At 42.1% G+C, this 13,705-nt stretch overlaps 1 protein-coding gene across 5 annotated transcripts in view; it reads left to right on the top strand.

Moving 5' to 3' along the window:
* Positions 1-10,006, top strand: part of OSBP2 (oxysterol binding protein 2) — a 191,678-nt gene extending 181,672 nt beyond the window's left edge. For 3 of the 5 annotated variants that reach the window (XM_042910204.1, XM_042910205.1, XM_042910206.1), the window contains exons 13-14: positions 8,126-8,352; positions 8,572-8,811. In XM_042910204.1, coding sequence (XP_042766138.1) covers positions 8,126-8,352; positions 8,572-8,717 — 373 coding nt within the window. In that variant the 3' untranslated portion in view covers positions 8,718-8,811. Of the gene's footprint in view, positions 1-8,125; positions 8,353-8,571 lie in introns of all 5 variants that reach the window. The other 2 variants (XM_042910202.1, XM_042910201.1) reach the window with 2 other exon arrangements.
* The last annotated feature ends 3,699 nt before the right edge of the window (positions 10,007-13,705 follow it).

The raw sequence follows: 13,705 nt of genomic DNA, 5'->3' as shown, positions 1-13,705 counted from the left end.
CCTTTCGCCACCAGCAGGCCTGTATTAAAGGATATGCCTCCTGCAGAAGGAAAGTGATCCCCGAGGGAAGATCTGAGATGTATGAATGAAGAACAAAAACTATGTGAACCTAAGTCAACAGTAAATAAGAACAGCGATGTCTTGTGGGGTTTAGAATCTAAACAAAAAAATACAACTGTGTGATCGCATAAGTAGGAAGAGGGAAACTTCTCAAAGGCCTTTGTGTTACCCAAGGAGGGCAAGATGCACATGAACTTTTGGCTGTGTGAAGTACGCATATTGTAATTCCTACAATAACCACTAAAATAATGTTTACTTGGAATCCAGAAGGAAAAGAATGAAAGAAAAATGGAAAGGAGAGAGAAATAGTTAAATAGTGGAGATAAATTTCCCAGAATAAAAACAAAGAGATGGGAGACCTTGGGTTGAAGAGTTAGTAGAGTTTCAGAGAGAAGAGAGAAAGAAAAACTTTCACCTCGACCACACTATAGTGAAATTTAAGAATACCAAGGAGAAAATTCTCATAGCTCCCAGAGAGGAGTACAAGAAGATTGCAGTCAAGGATGAAGAATCAGACTGACATCAGATCTTTCTTTAAAAAAATGTTTTTAATATTTTTTGAGAGAGACAGAGCATGAGCAGGGGAAGGGCGGAGAGAGAGAGACACAGAATCCAAAACAGGCTCCAGGCTCTGAGCTGTCAGCACAGAGCTCGACGTGGGACTCAAACCCACAAACTGTGAGATCATGACCTGAGCTGAAGTCAGACATGTATTACTTTCTGTGAAGTACACATGTGAAGTACTTCCTACATTTGTAATTCCTACAATAACCACTAAAATAGTGTCTAATTGGAATCCCAGAAGGAAAAGAATGAAAGAAAAATGGAAAGGAGAGAGAAATAGTTAGACCCTGTTCTCCAACTGAGCACCTGGGAGCCCTGACATCAGATCTTTCAATAACCAATATTTGGAGTAGTATTTTCAAGGTAATGAAGATGAAAAAATTAAAAAGTTAGGATTTTTAACCAACCAAGCTATCATTTAAATATGACGACATAAAAAAAAAGTCATCAAGCAAACAGCCTCAGAAGGTTTGCCACACAAAACCCACAATAAAAAAGGTATTAGACATAGTACTTTAAAAGGGGGAGAAAAAAATCCAGACGTTGCCGCAACAGACACATGAAGTAAAAGCTGTGGGGTTTTTTTTTTTTAACAATTACTAAGACCAAAGAAAAAGAGAAAATATTCCCATAATAATCCAGAACTTAAGATGTAGATAATGTTGACATGACAGGGTTTGAGGAGAGTTGAAAAGGAGGCTGAGGGATATGAAGGAATGCTGAGTTCTTATTGGAAGGAAGAGACAAATATAAGATGTTTCAAATAGTAAGAAAAGACTAAAAAGAAAAAGTACAAATAAGAACAGTAAATCAACACAGTGGGAATAGGCCCAAGCATAACAAATATAAATAGATGACACTCACCAGTCAAAAAGCAAAATACTGATTGAGTGGATTTTTAAAATCCAGATACATGCATCTTCTAAGAGATGTCAAAGACAAAAATGTGCAAAGGTTGAAAGTAAAAGATTGACATATCATGGAAACACTCACCAAAAAAGCTACAATAACTATCTTCAAATCAGACAAAATAGACTTTAATAAGAAAAAGACATTATTAGGGATGGAAGAGTTGCTGCATGATAAAAGTCTGAGTTCTTCAAGAAGATCTAAGAGTTCCATTATGCAGGCAATGAAACAGCTTCAAAAATATACAAGCATGAATTGATAGTAAAGGGAGAAATTGATAAATCCATCACTGTGGTGGGAGACAGAGAGATTTCAATACACCCCTCTCATTTGTTGATCGGTCGGCAGTGGGGGAGCCAACAGGGATCTGCAGGAGATCAAAACAACACAGGATGCCAACATACTTGCAGGTGCAACAATCAGAGAACATACTTTTTACCCTAGTAGACATGGAGTGTAGGCAAAAGTCAGTCATGTACTGAACCCTAAAGAAAGACTCAACAAAATCATAGGTAGTGTACAGACCACATCTATGATAAGACGGTAAGTCAGAAGTTATGAACAAGGTGACAAAAAGCCCCACAGTGTTTGGAAAAACTCTCCACATGTTTGGAAAAACTTGTTACGCTGCTAAATAATGCATGGGTAAAATAATAAATTAGAATGGGAATTCTAAAATACCTATAATTGAGAATGAAGAAATATCAAAACTGGCTGGATGTAACAAAGGCAACGCTTCAAAGGAAATGGATTGCCTTAAATAGGCATGTAAGTGCATTAATTTTGAGACTTTCTTTTCTGAGTTTCTAATTGAAGAAATTAAAGAAAGTTCAACATACAAACCCAAAGAAAGAAGAAAACAGACTTTAAAAATAAGAGCAGAGGGGTGCCTGGGTGGCTCAGTCAGTTAAGCATCTGACTTCAGCTCAGGTCATGATCTCACGGTTCGCGAGTTCGAGCCCCACGTTGGGCTCTGTGCTGACAACTCAGAGCCTGAAGCCTGCTTCAGATTCTGTGTCTCCCTCTCTCTCTCACCCTCCCCTGTTCACACTCTGTCTCTCTCTCTCAAAAATAAACATTAAACTTTTTTTTAAATAAGAGCAGAGATTAATGAAATAGAAAAAAATAAAATAGAGTTTAAAAAGCCAAAATTTGATTCTTTGGGGGGAAAAACTGACAGAAAACTACTGGCAAGACTGATCAAGAGAGAGTATAGAAATAAATATTATTTTTTAATATTTATTTATTTTTGAGAAAGAGAACATGAGCAGGGGAGGGGCACAGAGAGAGGGGGAGAGAGGATCTGAAGTGGGCTCCGCAGTGCTAGAGCCTGATGCAGAGCTCAAACTCAAGAACCGTGCAATCATGACCTGAGTTGAAATTGGACACTTAACCTACTGAGCCACCCAGGTGCTCCTAGAAATAAATATTAAAAAAGACTTTAATAAGACATATAACGTACAAAGAGATCATTAAAATTCAGAAGCACAAATTAGAAAAATAAGAACTGAGTCTAGAAGAAATAAAAAGTCATGAGTAGTCCTATAATAATTAAAGAAACTGAAGCAGTAATTTAAAAATCCCCACAAGGAAAACACAAAGCCCAGATAATTCTGGAGGTGAATTCTACCAAGTTTTCCAGAACTATATTATCCTAGTATTGTATAAAAGTCTTCCAGATCAAAGGAAAAGAAGAAATGTTCCCCCTTTCTTATACTGTGAGGCCAGGATAACACTGATGTTGAACTAAGCAAGAAGAGTAGTAAGAAAATTAAAGTTCTGCCCTATTTCACTCATGAATATATCAGCAAAATTCCAAAACAAGACATCAAAAAAATCCAATCCAACAGTGTATAAAAAAGAAAACACTAATCAGTCCTGTTGAGTTAATCCTAGGCATGCAAGGATGATTTTATATTAGAAAATCTATAAATTAATTCATCACATTAACAAATCTCATTAAGAAAAAAATGTTTTTTTATTTTAAAAAGGGGCGCCTGTGTGGCTCAGTCAGTCAGATGTCCGACTCTTGATTTTGGCTCAGGTCATGATCTCACAGTCATGAGATCAACCCCCACATTGGCCTCCACACTGAGTGTGGAGCCTGCTTAAGATTCTGTCTCTCTCTCTGGGCGCCTGGGTGGCTCAGATGGTTAAGTGTCTGACTTTGGCAGGTCATGATCTAATGGTTCATGAGTTCGTACTTTATGTCAGGCTCTGTTCTGACAGCTCAGAGCCTAGAGCCTGCTTCAGATTCTGTCTCCCTCTCTCTCTGCCCCTCCCCCACTCACACTTTGTGTTTCTCTTTCTCAAAAATAAACATTGAAAAGTAAAATTTTAAAAATATATATTCTCTATCCCTCTTCCTCTGCCCCTCCCTGGGCTCATTCTCATTCTCTCTCTCTCTCTCTCTCTCTCTCTCTCAAAAAAAAAAAAAAAAAAAAAAAACCAATCTCAGTAGATTCAGAAAAAGCATTTTAGATATCTTAGTATAAGGTTAATATGCAAAAGTCAATTACATTTCTATACACTAAAAGAAAACAACTAGAAAATACAATTTAAGAGAAGACAATTATAGGGGCACCTGGGTGGCTCAGTTGGTTGGGTATCCAACTTCAGCTATCCAACATCTCACAGTTTGTGAGTTCGAGCCCCGTGTCAGGCTCTGTAATGACAGCTCAGAGCCTGGAGCCTGCTTCGGATTCTGTGTCTCCCTCTCTCTCTGCCTCTCCCTTGCTTGTGCTCTCTCTCTCTCTCTCTCTCTCAAAAATAAACATTAAAATTTTTTTTTAAAAAAGAATATAATTATATCAGAGAACATCAAGGACCTTGTGATGAATCTTATATTCAAGATCTCTATAGGGAAAATTATAAAACTTTACTGAGATATCAAAAAAGAGCTAAATCAATGGATAAAGATACAGTGTTCATAAATAGAAAGACTTAGTATTACAAAGACATCGGTATCTAAAGAGTAGATCAAACAAAATCGCAATGGTGATTTTTCACTGCTTGATATTATCATTTTTAAATTTATACTTAAGAATAAAGGGCCAGAACATTTCTAAACAAGAACAACAGAGAAATAAGGACTAGCCCTACTAGACATCAAGACTTATTTTGAAACTGGAATAGAACAGTGAGCCTGGAAACGGACCCATGGATGTATATATCTTTGGTGTATAACAAAAGTAACATGGCATCGTGTGGAAAGATGGCACTGTTCACTGAAGGGGGTTGGGGAGATGGTTACCCTTATGTAAAAAGATTAACTGAATCTCTCCCTTACATTATAACAGAAATTGACTCAAGGCAAAGGTCTTACAAAAAGTATTAAGCTTAACTTGCTGTTAAGCAAGAGGTTAAACTCTAAGGGAAAATATAGATGAATATCTTTTAGACCTTAAGGAAATACATCTTAAGACACAGAACAGTACTTATGCATTCAACTATATTAAAATATTTTTTTCATTAAATTTTGCTTCAACAACGTGGATGGAACTAAAGTGTATTATGCTAAGTGAAATTAATCAGAGAAAAGACAAATATCATATGACTTCACTCATATGTGGAATTTAAGATACAAAATAGATAAACATAAGGGAAGGGAAGCAAAAATAATATAAAAACAGGGAGGGGGACAAACCATAAGAGACTCTTAAATACAGAGAACAAACTGAGGGTTGCTGGAGGGGTTGTTGGTGGGGGGATGGGCTAAATGGGCAAGAGGCATTAAGGAAGACGCTTGTTGGGGTGAGCACTGGGTGTTATATGTAGGGGATGAATCCCAGGATTCTACTCCTGAAATCATTGCACTATATGCTAACTAACTTGGATATAATTTTTTTAAAAATAAATAATAAAATAAATAATTTAAAAAAAAGAAACTTTGCTTGTTAAAAGACAGTCTAAAGGAAGTGAATATATATGGGGCACCTGGGTGGCTCAGTCAGGCATCCTGACTTCAGCTCAGGCCATGATCTCACAACTCATGAGTTCAAGCCCTGCGTCAAGCTCTGTTCTGACAGCTCAGAGCCTGGAGCCTGCTTCAGATTCTGTGTCTCCCTCTCTCTTTGCCTCTCTCCCACTCACAGTCTGTCTCTCTCTCAAAAATAAATAAACATTAAAAAAATTTTTTTTAAGTGAATATATAAACTTGCAGAAGAGAATCACAATACTTAACACCCAACAAAAGATTAGTATGGAGAATACATAAAGAGTATTTGACCACAATTAAAAACAATAATTAAAAAAATCAAGAACACCTAACCCATGAATAAGACAAAAACATCCAGCAGAAAAAGTGCGAGTCACAAGCGAGAATTTCACTCGAGAAGAAACACGTATGACCAGTCATCATAGGACTGGTTATCAACATCGTTGGTAATTAGGGAAATTCAAATCAAAACCACAGTGAGACCATTTTACCTTCATTTAATTAGAAAAAAAAAAAAAAAGAAAAAATCTGACAGTATCAAGTGTTGAAGATGATACAGATCCACAATATCTCTTATGCATCACTAGTGGGAATGTGAATTGGTGCCACCATGTTGGAAAGCAGGTTGGCCTTACCTCCTAAAGAAGAACATCACCGACTCTATAGCCCAGCAATTCCACTTCTAGGTATATACACAAGAGAAATTCCTGCAAATGTACAATAGGAAACATGCATAAGATTACTCCAAAGCAAAAACTTTAAACAACCCAGATTTATTGAATGAATAACTGGGGTATTAGTCACAGGAGGGAATATTACACAGTAGTTGAAATTAACAAACAACAGAAACATGCAACAATATAAATTTTAGCAATGTAATATTAAGGGGAAAAAAGTCCCACAAGGTTACATATATCATGGAATTCTTTTTATACAGTTAAAAACAAGTATGTATGTACATATATGTAAATGAACACACACGTACACACATACATGCCCAATTAAGACTATTTAAAGATGCAATAAAATTACATTCAATGGTAGGCAAGGGACTGATGAACCCAGGAGTCTTGTGGATGGCTACCTGAGAAGGAGATGGATTGATGAGTTTTCCATATGATTATATGTAGGTTTTGTCAGGATTCTACCTTTTGTCTAGAGGGTTTTCTGGTGGCAGAGTTGCATTAATACAAGCAGACCATGCAAGGACCAATAAAAAGAGGGTGTCATGTAGCAAGGATCATGTTTAATCCAAAGCTGTGCACTTGAGGTCCAAAAAAGGAGAAAAAAAAAAAAACAAAACAAAATAAGACACATTTAAATCCAACATATCAGTAATTACATTAAATTCTCCCATTATGAATGTAAGATTTCAGATAAGTTTTAAAAATCCAAATATATGTGATTTACAAGAGATACATCTAAGAAAATAAAGAAAGACTGGAATAACAGAATACAAAAAGAGATGTCCATAGATACAACAAACAAAAGCTACTGTAGCTAGATTAATGTCACAAAAACAGATTTTAAAACAAAAGGTAAGACGAGAGGTAAGGGACATAATGATAAAGGTTCAATTCACTAGGAAGATGAGTTTTAAGTTTGAATGTATCCTGTACCTAAAAACAGAGCCTCAAAATATTTACAGCAAAAGCTGGTAGAACTATAAGGAGAAATGGATTGATTTACAATGGATTAACTACAAGAGATGACATTTTAATATACCTCTCTTAGTAATGGCTAGAAATAAAAAAAAAAAAAAGAGTTTGAACCATAGAATGTACTGGACAGTTGTAGAACACACTGAACAACTGCAGGAAACACATTCTCTTCAGGCACACCTGGAGCATCTGCAAAAACTGGCCATTTACTGGGCCTTTCAGCAAATTTTAAAGAACTGAGATTATACGGGCATACTGTCTGACTCCATGGCAATTATACTAGAAATAAAGATGACTAAAAAAAAACCCAGATGTTTATAAATTCAAGAAATATGCTTCCAAACTAATCCACAAATCAAAGAACATACACTGATATTAGATACTAGAAAATATAACTGCATGATAAAGTAATACATATAAAAACCGTGAGATTCATCTAATGCAGTACTTGGAGTGCAATGCGTAACCTAAAATGTGTATACTCAAAAAGAACAGCTGAAAAATCATGAGCTAATAAGCAACGATCTCATGAAGTTAGAAAAAGAACAGCAAAATAAACCCCAACAAAGCAGGAGAGGATAAAAGCAAACTCAGTAAAGCAGAAAAACCTAAAATAGAATCAACAGTTTCATCTTCAACCAATGAAGGAAGGGAACGGACAAACCTCTGCCATGACTGTTTGGAATGGAGGGAAGGCATATATAACCCACATCACAAATTCAAAAGAGGACGTCGCCATGTCACAGATATTAAAGCAGTAGTAAATGAGGGGATGGTGAAACAACGTCACGCTGATCTACTTGAAAAACTGATAGAAATAGGCAAATGCCCAGAGAAGCAGAAGGTAGCAAAACTGATGCGGGTCGGTGGAGCCAGTACACAGGGTGTGAGGAGGAAAGACACCTCCTCGTGGTGGTGGACACGGGGACCCTGGGGGCAGCAGGGTGGGAGAGGCCGTGCGGAGCCCTCACACAGCCATGCCGTGCCGCCGCAGGGAGAACGCGGAGAACATGTACTACTTCTCGGAGCTGGCCCTGACCCTCAACGAGCACGAGGAGGGCGTGGCGCCCACGGACAGCCGCCTGCGGCCAGACCAGCGGCTGATGGAGAAGGGGCACTGGGACGAGGCCAACACGGAGAAGCAGCGGCTGGAGGAGAAGCAGCGCGTGTCGCGGCGCCGGCGGCTGGAGGCCTGCTCACGGGGCTGTGGCACGGAGGAAGGTGAGGCTGGGCGGGGAGGCGGTGAGAGAAGGTACCCTGGGTATGGGGAGCGGGTTCCCACAAGAAAGGGATGGGGTGGGGGAGGGAGGGAAGGGGTACCGCAGGGACAGGGTGGAAGGCAGCAGGGTCCTAGGGGCGGGGGGATGGCGTGGGGGGAAGGGTGGGAGAGAGCCTGGGAGTACACCACCGCCCACCCGCACGCCCACTGTGCCTGCCCAGCAGAGAAGGAAGCCGATGTGTACGTGCCGCTGTGGTTCGAGAAGAGGCTGGACCCACTGACCGGGGAGACGGCCTGCATGTACAAGGGCGGCTACTGGGAGGCCAAGGAGAGGCAGGACTGGCACATGTGTCCCAACATCTTCTGAGCTCCATCCCCTCCTGCAAATACAGGCGCCTGTACAGCCTGGTCCACCTTTTCTTTAATACACTCAATTTAGTACTCAGTGGCCCTCCCCCTTACACCTTTTCCCTTTCCTTTTTTTTTTTTTTTTTTTTTAACACTTTTTTGGGGCTTCCACCTTGGAAGGAGCAAGTGCTGATCTGCATTCTCTCCAGCCCCCAGGTGCCCTGGGTCACCCAAGCCCCATCATTTTGGACTTGGGTCCCACTGGGACCCCAGCTCCCAGTTACCACAACTCAGGCAGGCTGGCCTGGGCCCTGGGCTGCCCCAGTCACCAGCCCCACCAAGGGAGGCACTGTCCCCCACTGGGGAGCCACTTTTGACTTTTTTAGAAAAAACGATCTCCATTTTCTTTCCAGCCAAGATGTTTAGTAAATATTTTTAGTACAGCACTTAGCAGACAACTTTCTAAGTGTGCTTTCTTGCCACAAATGTGTCCTGGCAAGAGCCCCTTCTTTTTAAGACATCAGGAAGCTAGACCCCTTTGAGCAGGGAGCATTTTGTAGCTCAACATAGCAGGGTCACCAGGAGCACAGGACTCCAGAGAGAAGGGAACTGGAAGGGCCACCTGGCCCAGGAGAGCACAAGTCAGTTGTCTCCAGAGCTACAGCAGCACCCACTGTGGGGGAGGGGATGCCCAAGGGTCCCCAGATAGATTTGAGGGTAACAGCCCCTTGCCTAGCTTTGGCCATGCGGGGGCTGCTCCCCAGCCCCAGAGAGGTCAGGAAGGGCTGGGGGCAGGGCCTGCAGGTGCTCCCCACCCCAGAACCAGGCCCCAAATCAGCAATAAGAACAAACACTTGGCTCAGCCTGGGCTGGTGCCCCCAGGCACCAGAGGCCCAGTGTCCTGCCTCGGCCTCAGGCACCTCCGGGGTGCCCATCTCCGCACCCCCTGAACTCTTTATTTGCCTGATTTATATATATATGATATATGAATATATAAAAAATAGCTATTTTGCTTAAATTTCTATGGTATGTGGAAGTTAAAAAATGATGAAGACAGGGCACCCCTGTCTGAGTTTGGCTCTCCTGTCAGCTGTGTCCTACCCTCTCCTCAGACCCCCTTCCAAGGGCTCCTGCCAATGGTAGGGGGGTACTGGGCCACAGTGGCCATTATCCAGCCCCTCAGAACCCCCATTCCAAACCCTCCCACTTCACTTTGGTCCTGAAAATTCATCACAGGGTTTTTTCTGTATATTCCAGGACTGCGTTTGTTTTTATAAAATAAAAAAATAAAAAAAGTGAAAACACCAACATGTGAAATGCCTTAGGGTGCCCACTCAAGAGGCAGGGCGGGCAGGGTGGCCCCACCACGCCCACAGCAGAGCTGTGCAATGTACCTCTTCTCCACACTGTTTGTGAGGGAGCACCTTCTGACCGGTAATAAAAACCTTGGATTTGGAGTTTTCCAAGGCCTTGTCCCTGAGTCTGTGACTGGGTGGATTGGGGCTGATGCACAGAACAGGTGACCACCTGTATGGCAGCATGGGGGAGGAGCCCCCAGGCTTTATTCTGCTCAGCACTGAGCCCAGCAATGGGAAGCTAGTCTAAATGAGGGGGTGGGGGTGAGAAGGGGGTGGAAGACCTGGTAGAGTCAGGGCCAGGTAGGCTGCGGAGGGCTGAGACAGCACCTAGGAGAGGGGTCACAGCTTTGCCTGGGACTGTCTAGAGCCAAGCCATGGCACCTGCCACACTCTTCTCTTTGAGGTAACACCCACCTTGGTGAATTCTAAGGTTACTGGACAACCATGACCTGGACTGCTTCTGTTGTCCCAGGTTGCCAAGCAACTCGGATTACTAGCTCCCAGGACTGGCCAAGAACGGCTTGGTCTGGCCCACTGTGGTGGGGGCCTCCCACTGCCAGTGCTTCCAGGTGAGAGAATGTGGTGGGGCAGGGCACCACAGGGGCATCAGAGCCAGGCTCCAACTGCCTGCCCTGAAACCCCAGCACTGTGGGATCCAAGGCTGGCCCTGCACAACTCCTTCCTTACCCAAGCCTTGCTTTCCCATCTGTGAGGAGGCAGGCACTGGTGAGTCCTGCAGCTCTCACTGGCTAGAAGAGGCAAGGCGGTGAGACAACCCCAGTATGAACCTGAACCCCGAGATGGGGGAGGGCAGTGGAAGCAGGTCTGCCAGGGGAGAAGATAGGCTGCATGGGCAAGGCCCAGAGGTGACAGAAGCCAGTCCACTTAGGCAAAGTAAAGGAAGAGCCTAGAGTGAAGCCAGACAGAGCTCTGAACAGGGAGTGACATCAGGTTGATGTTCTAGAAACCGCTCTGACCAGATCACACAAGTTCTGCCTACACTCAGTAGTCTATCCACTAGCCATCACTGAGTTGAAAATGTCATAGAAAAGATTCTGCAACAAAGGCCATAAGGGGCCTCATAATACATCTGACAAAAAGATGCAAAAGACCTTTATAGATATAACTTTAAATTTTTACTGAGTAATAAGACCTGAGTTAAAGGGAAAAACACCATCTTCATAGGTGGCCAACTCAGTTATGTGGGTTCTTCCAAATCTACAAATCCAACATGATCCAAATCAAAATCCTACCAATATTTTTCAGACACTTGACAAGTGGATTGTGAAATTTGCATGAGAGAGTAATTGAACAAAAAATAGTAGAGCAATTCTTAAGAAGAAGGTAGGGGATGTGGACTTGACCTGCAGATACCCAAACATGCTAGAAAGCTACCAAAAGAATTGCATTTTTCTCCACTGCATTCTGGCACCATGTGTAATACCATGTATTTTACTCATTTGTTGACTCTCTCCCCCACCCCCCACCCCCAGTGGACTGTGAGCTTCATGAGAGTAGGAATCATGTCTTATACACTGTAGCATCCCCTGTGCCTGGCACATAGGAGATGCTCAGTAAATAGGTGTCGAATTAATTCCAGGCCAGAAGGCCCAACCAGAGCAAAGGCTCAGGGGGACACTCCCTGGGGCCACTGGGAAGTGTGACTGCAGTGTCAAATTGTAAGGGGCCCTCAGAGATGCAACGGGGAAGAGTTGAACCTCAGGTCCCAGGAAACTCCTCCCACAAACTCCAGAGTCCAAATCTTTGCTCCTGACAGACTGTGGGGGAGGAGGCCTGAGGTTCCCTTATCCCCTGGGCTGGGGCTCAGCACAGTCATGAGATCAAGCCCTGCATTGGGCTCTGTGCTGAGCATGGAGCCTGCTTGGGATTCTCTCTCTCCCTCTCTCTGCCCCTCCCCAACTCATGCTCTATCTTGAAATAAATATTTTTGAAAATAGAATATATATTTCAATCTCACTTTTAGAATTTTCAAAAGCCCAAAGAGCAAATAGAATCCAGCCACATACAAAAGACTGATACCTCAGTTGGTAAACCCATGCCCAAGTTAGGTTTACCACAGAAATGCAAGAATGGGTCAGTGTTGGAAGCGTCTCATTGTAAATCACTCATTACATCAACCAGTTCAAGGAGGACTTATCTTTCTGCCAATATGGTAGACTAGGTACCTGGATAACCTTCCCTTATGTAAAACTAGGCATGCTAGATAACACTTTAAAATACCCTAAAAGCATCCATGAGTTGGAAAGAATATAAGGAATACTTGGGCCAAATATTAAGTGACTGTAGAAACATGGAAAGAACTCTGAAGTCTGTTTTTCCCTCAGAGCCACTTACGGTACCCAGCGAGCCTAAGTTTTCACTGCCTCAAATGCCCCTTCCAAGGTAGGGTATCTAGTGCTCGCTTCGGCAGCACATATACCAAGGTAGGGTATCTAATAGGAGGTGTCTGCTGTAAAGCTGGACTCCCAAAGGTCTATACCTTCAATATAATGATGAATCCAAAATCAAATACAGGAAAATCAAATACAAGATCAGTCCTACGCAGAGCAGAAAAGAATCCCCTAAGAATTTGTAATCAGGAGCACGGCCTCACTTGGTTTGGTTTTATAGCCCAAATATATACTACCCAGATGGTCAAATAAAACATCTAGCAGAGAATATAACATGGTCTCAAAATGGCAATGTCCCCAGTCCCACAAGAGAAGCAAAGAAAGCCTCTCTGGAGGCTCTCCCCTTCATTCCAGACCTTATGGAATCTCAGATGGGAAGTTGCAAGGAAAATGAATAGCTAACAATGTGACATCTCTAAAGACACAAGGAAACAGCACACAAGTGGGCATGTGAGCACAGGACAGCAGAAATAACAGCAGAATAAGACATAAAACTCCTCCATGTAGTGAAATTATCAGACACAATATAAAATAAGCATGTGTAATATATTTCTAGAAATAGGTTTCTAGAATTCTCATTCCTAAAAATGAAGGGTATTTTTTAAAAAAAGGAACTTACAGGGGCACCTGTGGTGGCCTCAGTTGGTTAAGCATCTGACTTCAGCTTAGGTCATGATCTTGAGGTTAGTGAGTTAGAGCCCCACGTCGGGCTCTGTGCTGACAGCTCAGAGCCTGGAGCCTGCTTCGGATTCTGTTTCCCTCTTTCTCTGCCCCTCCCCCACTCACGCTCAGCCTCTCTTTCTCTCTCAAAAAATGAATAAACATTTCAAATTTTTTTTAAATAAACTAAGGAATTTCCAGAAATTGAAAAAAATTCACTGAAAATAATTTTATAACAGATTACACTACTGAAGAGCATATTAGTGACATGGAAGTAAGACCTAAAGAAAGTATTCAGAATGCTGGGGTGCCTGGGTGGCTCAGTCGGTTGAGCGCCCAACTCTTGATTGCAGCTCAGGTGAAGATCTCACTGTTCGTGAGTTTGAGCCCTGCATCCAACTCTGAGCTGACAGCACAGAGCCTGCTTGGTATTCTCTCTCTGCCCCCTCCCCACTTCCACATGTGTGCTCTCTCTCAAATATTTTTTTAAAAAAAAGTATTCAGAATGCAACATAAAGACACAAAGAAGTGAAAAATATAAAAGAGACATGGAGAATAAAGTGAGAAGGTCCCATATG

This window comes from Panthera leo, chromosome D3, assembly GCF_018350215.1.
Source record: "Panthera leo isolate Ple1 chromosome D3, P.leo_Ple1_pat1.1, whole genome shotgun sequence".
NCBI lineage: Eukaryota > Metazoa > Chordata > Mammalia > Carnivora > Felidae > Panthera > Panthera leo.
Note: the sequence above shows the minus strand (reverse complement) of the source record. Positions and strands in the feature narration are given on the sequence as shown.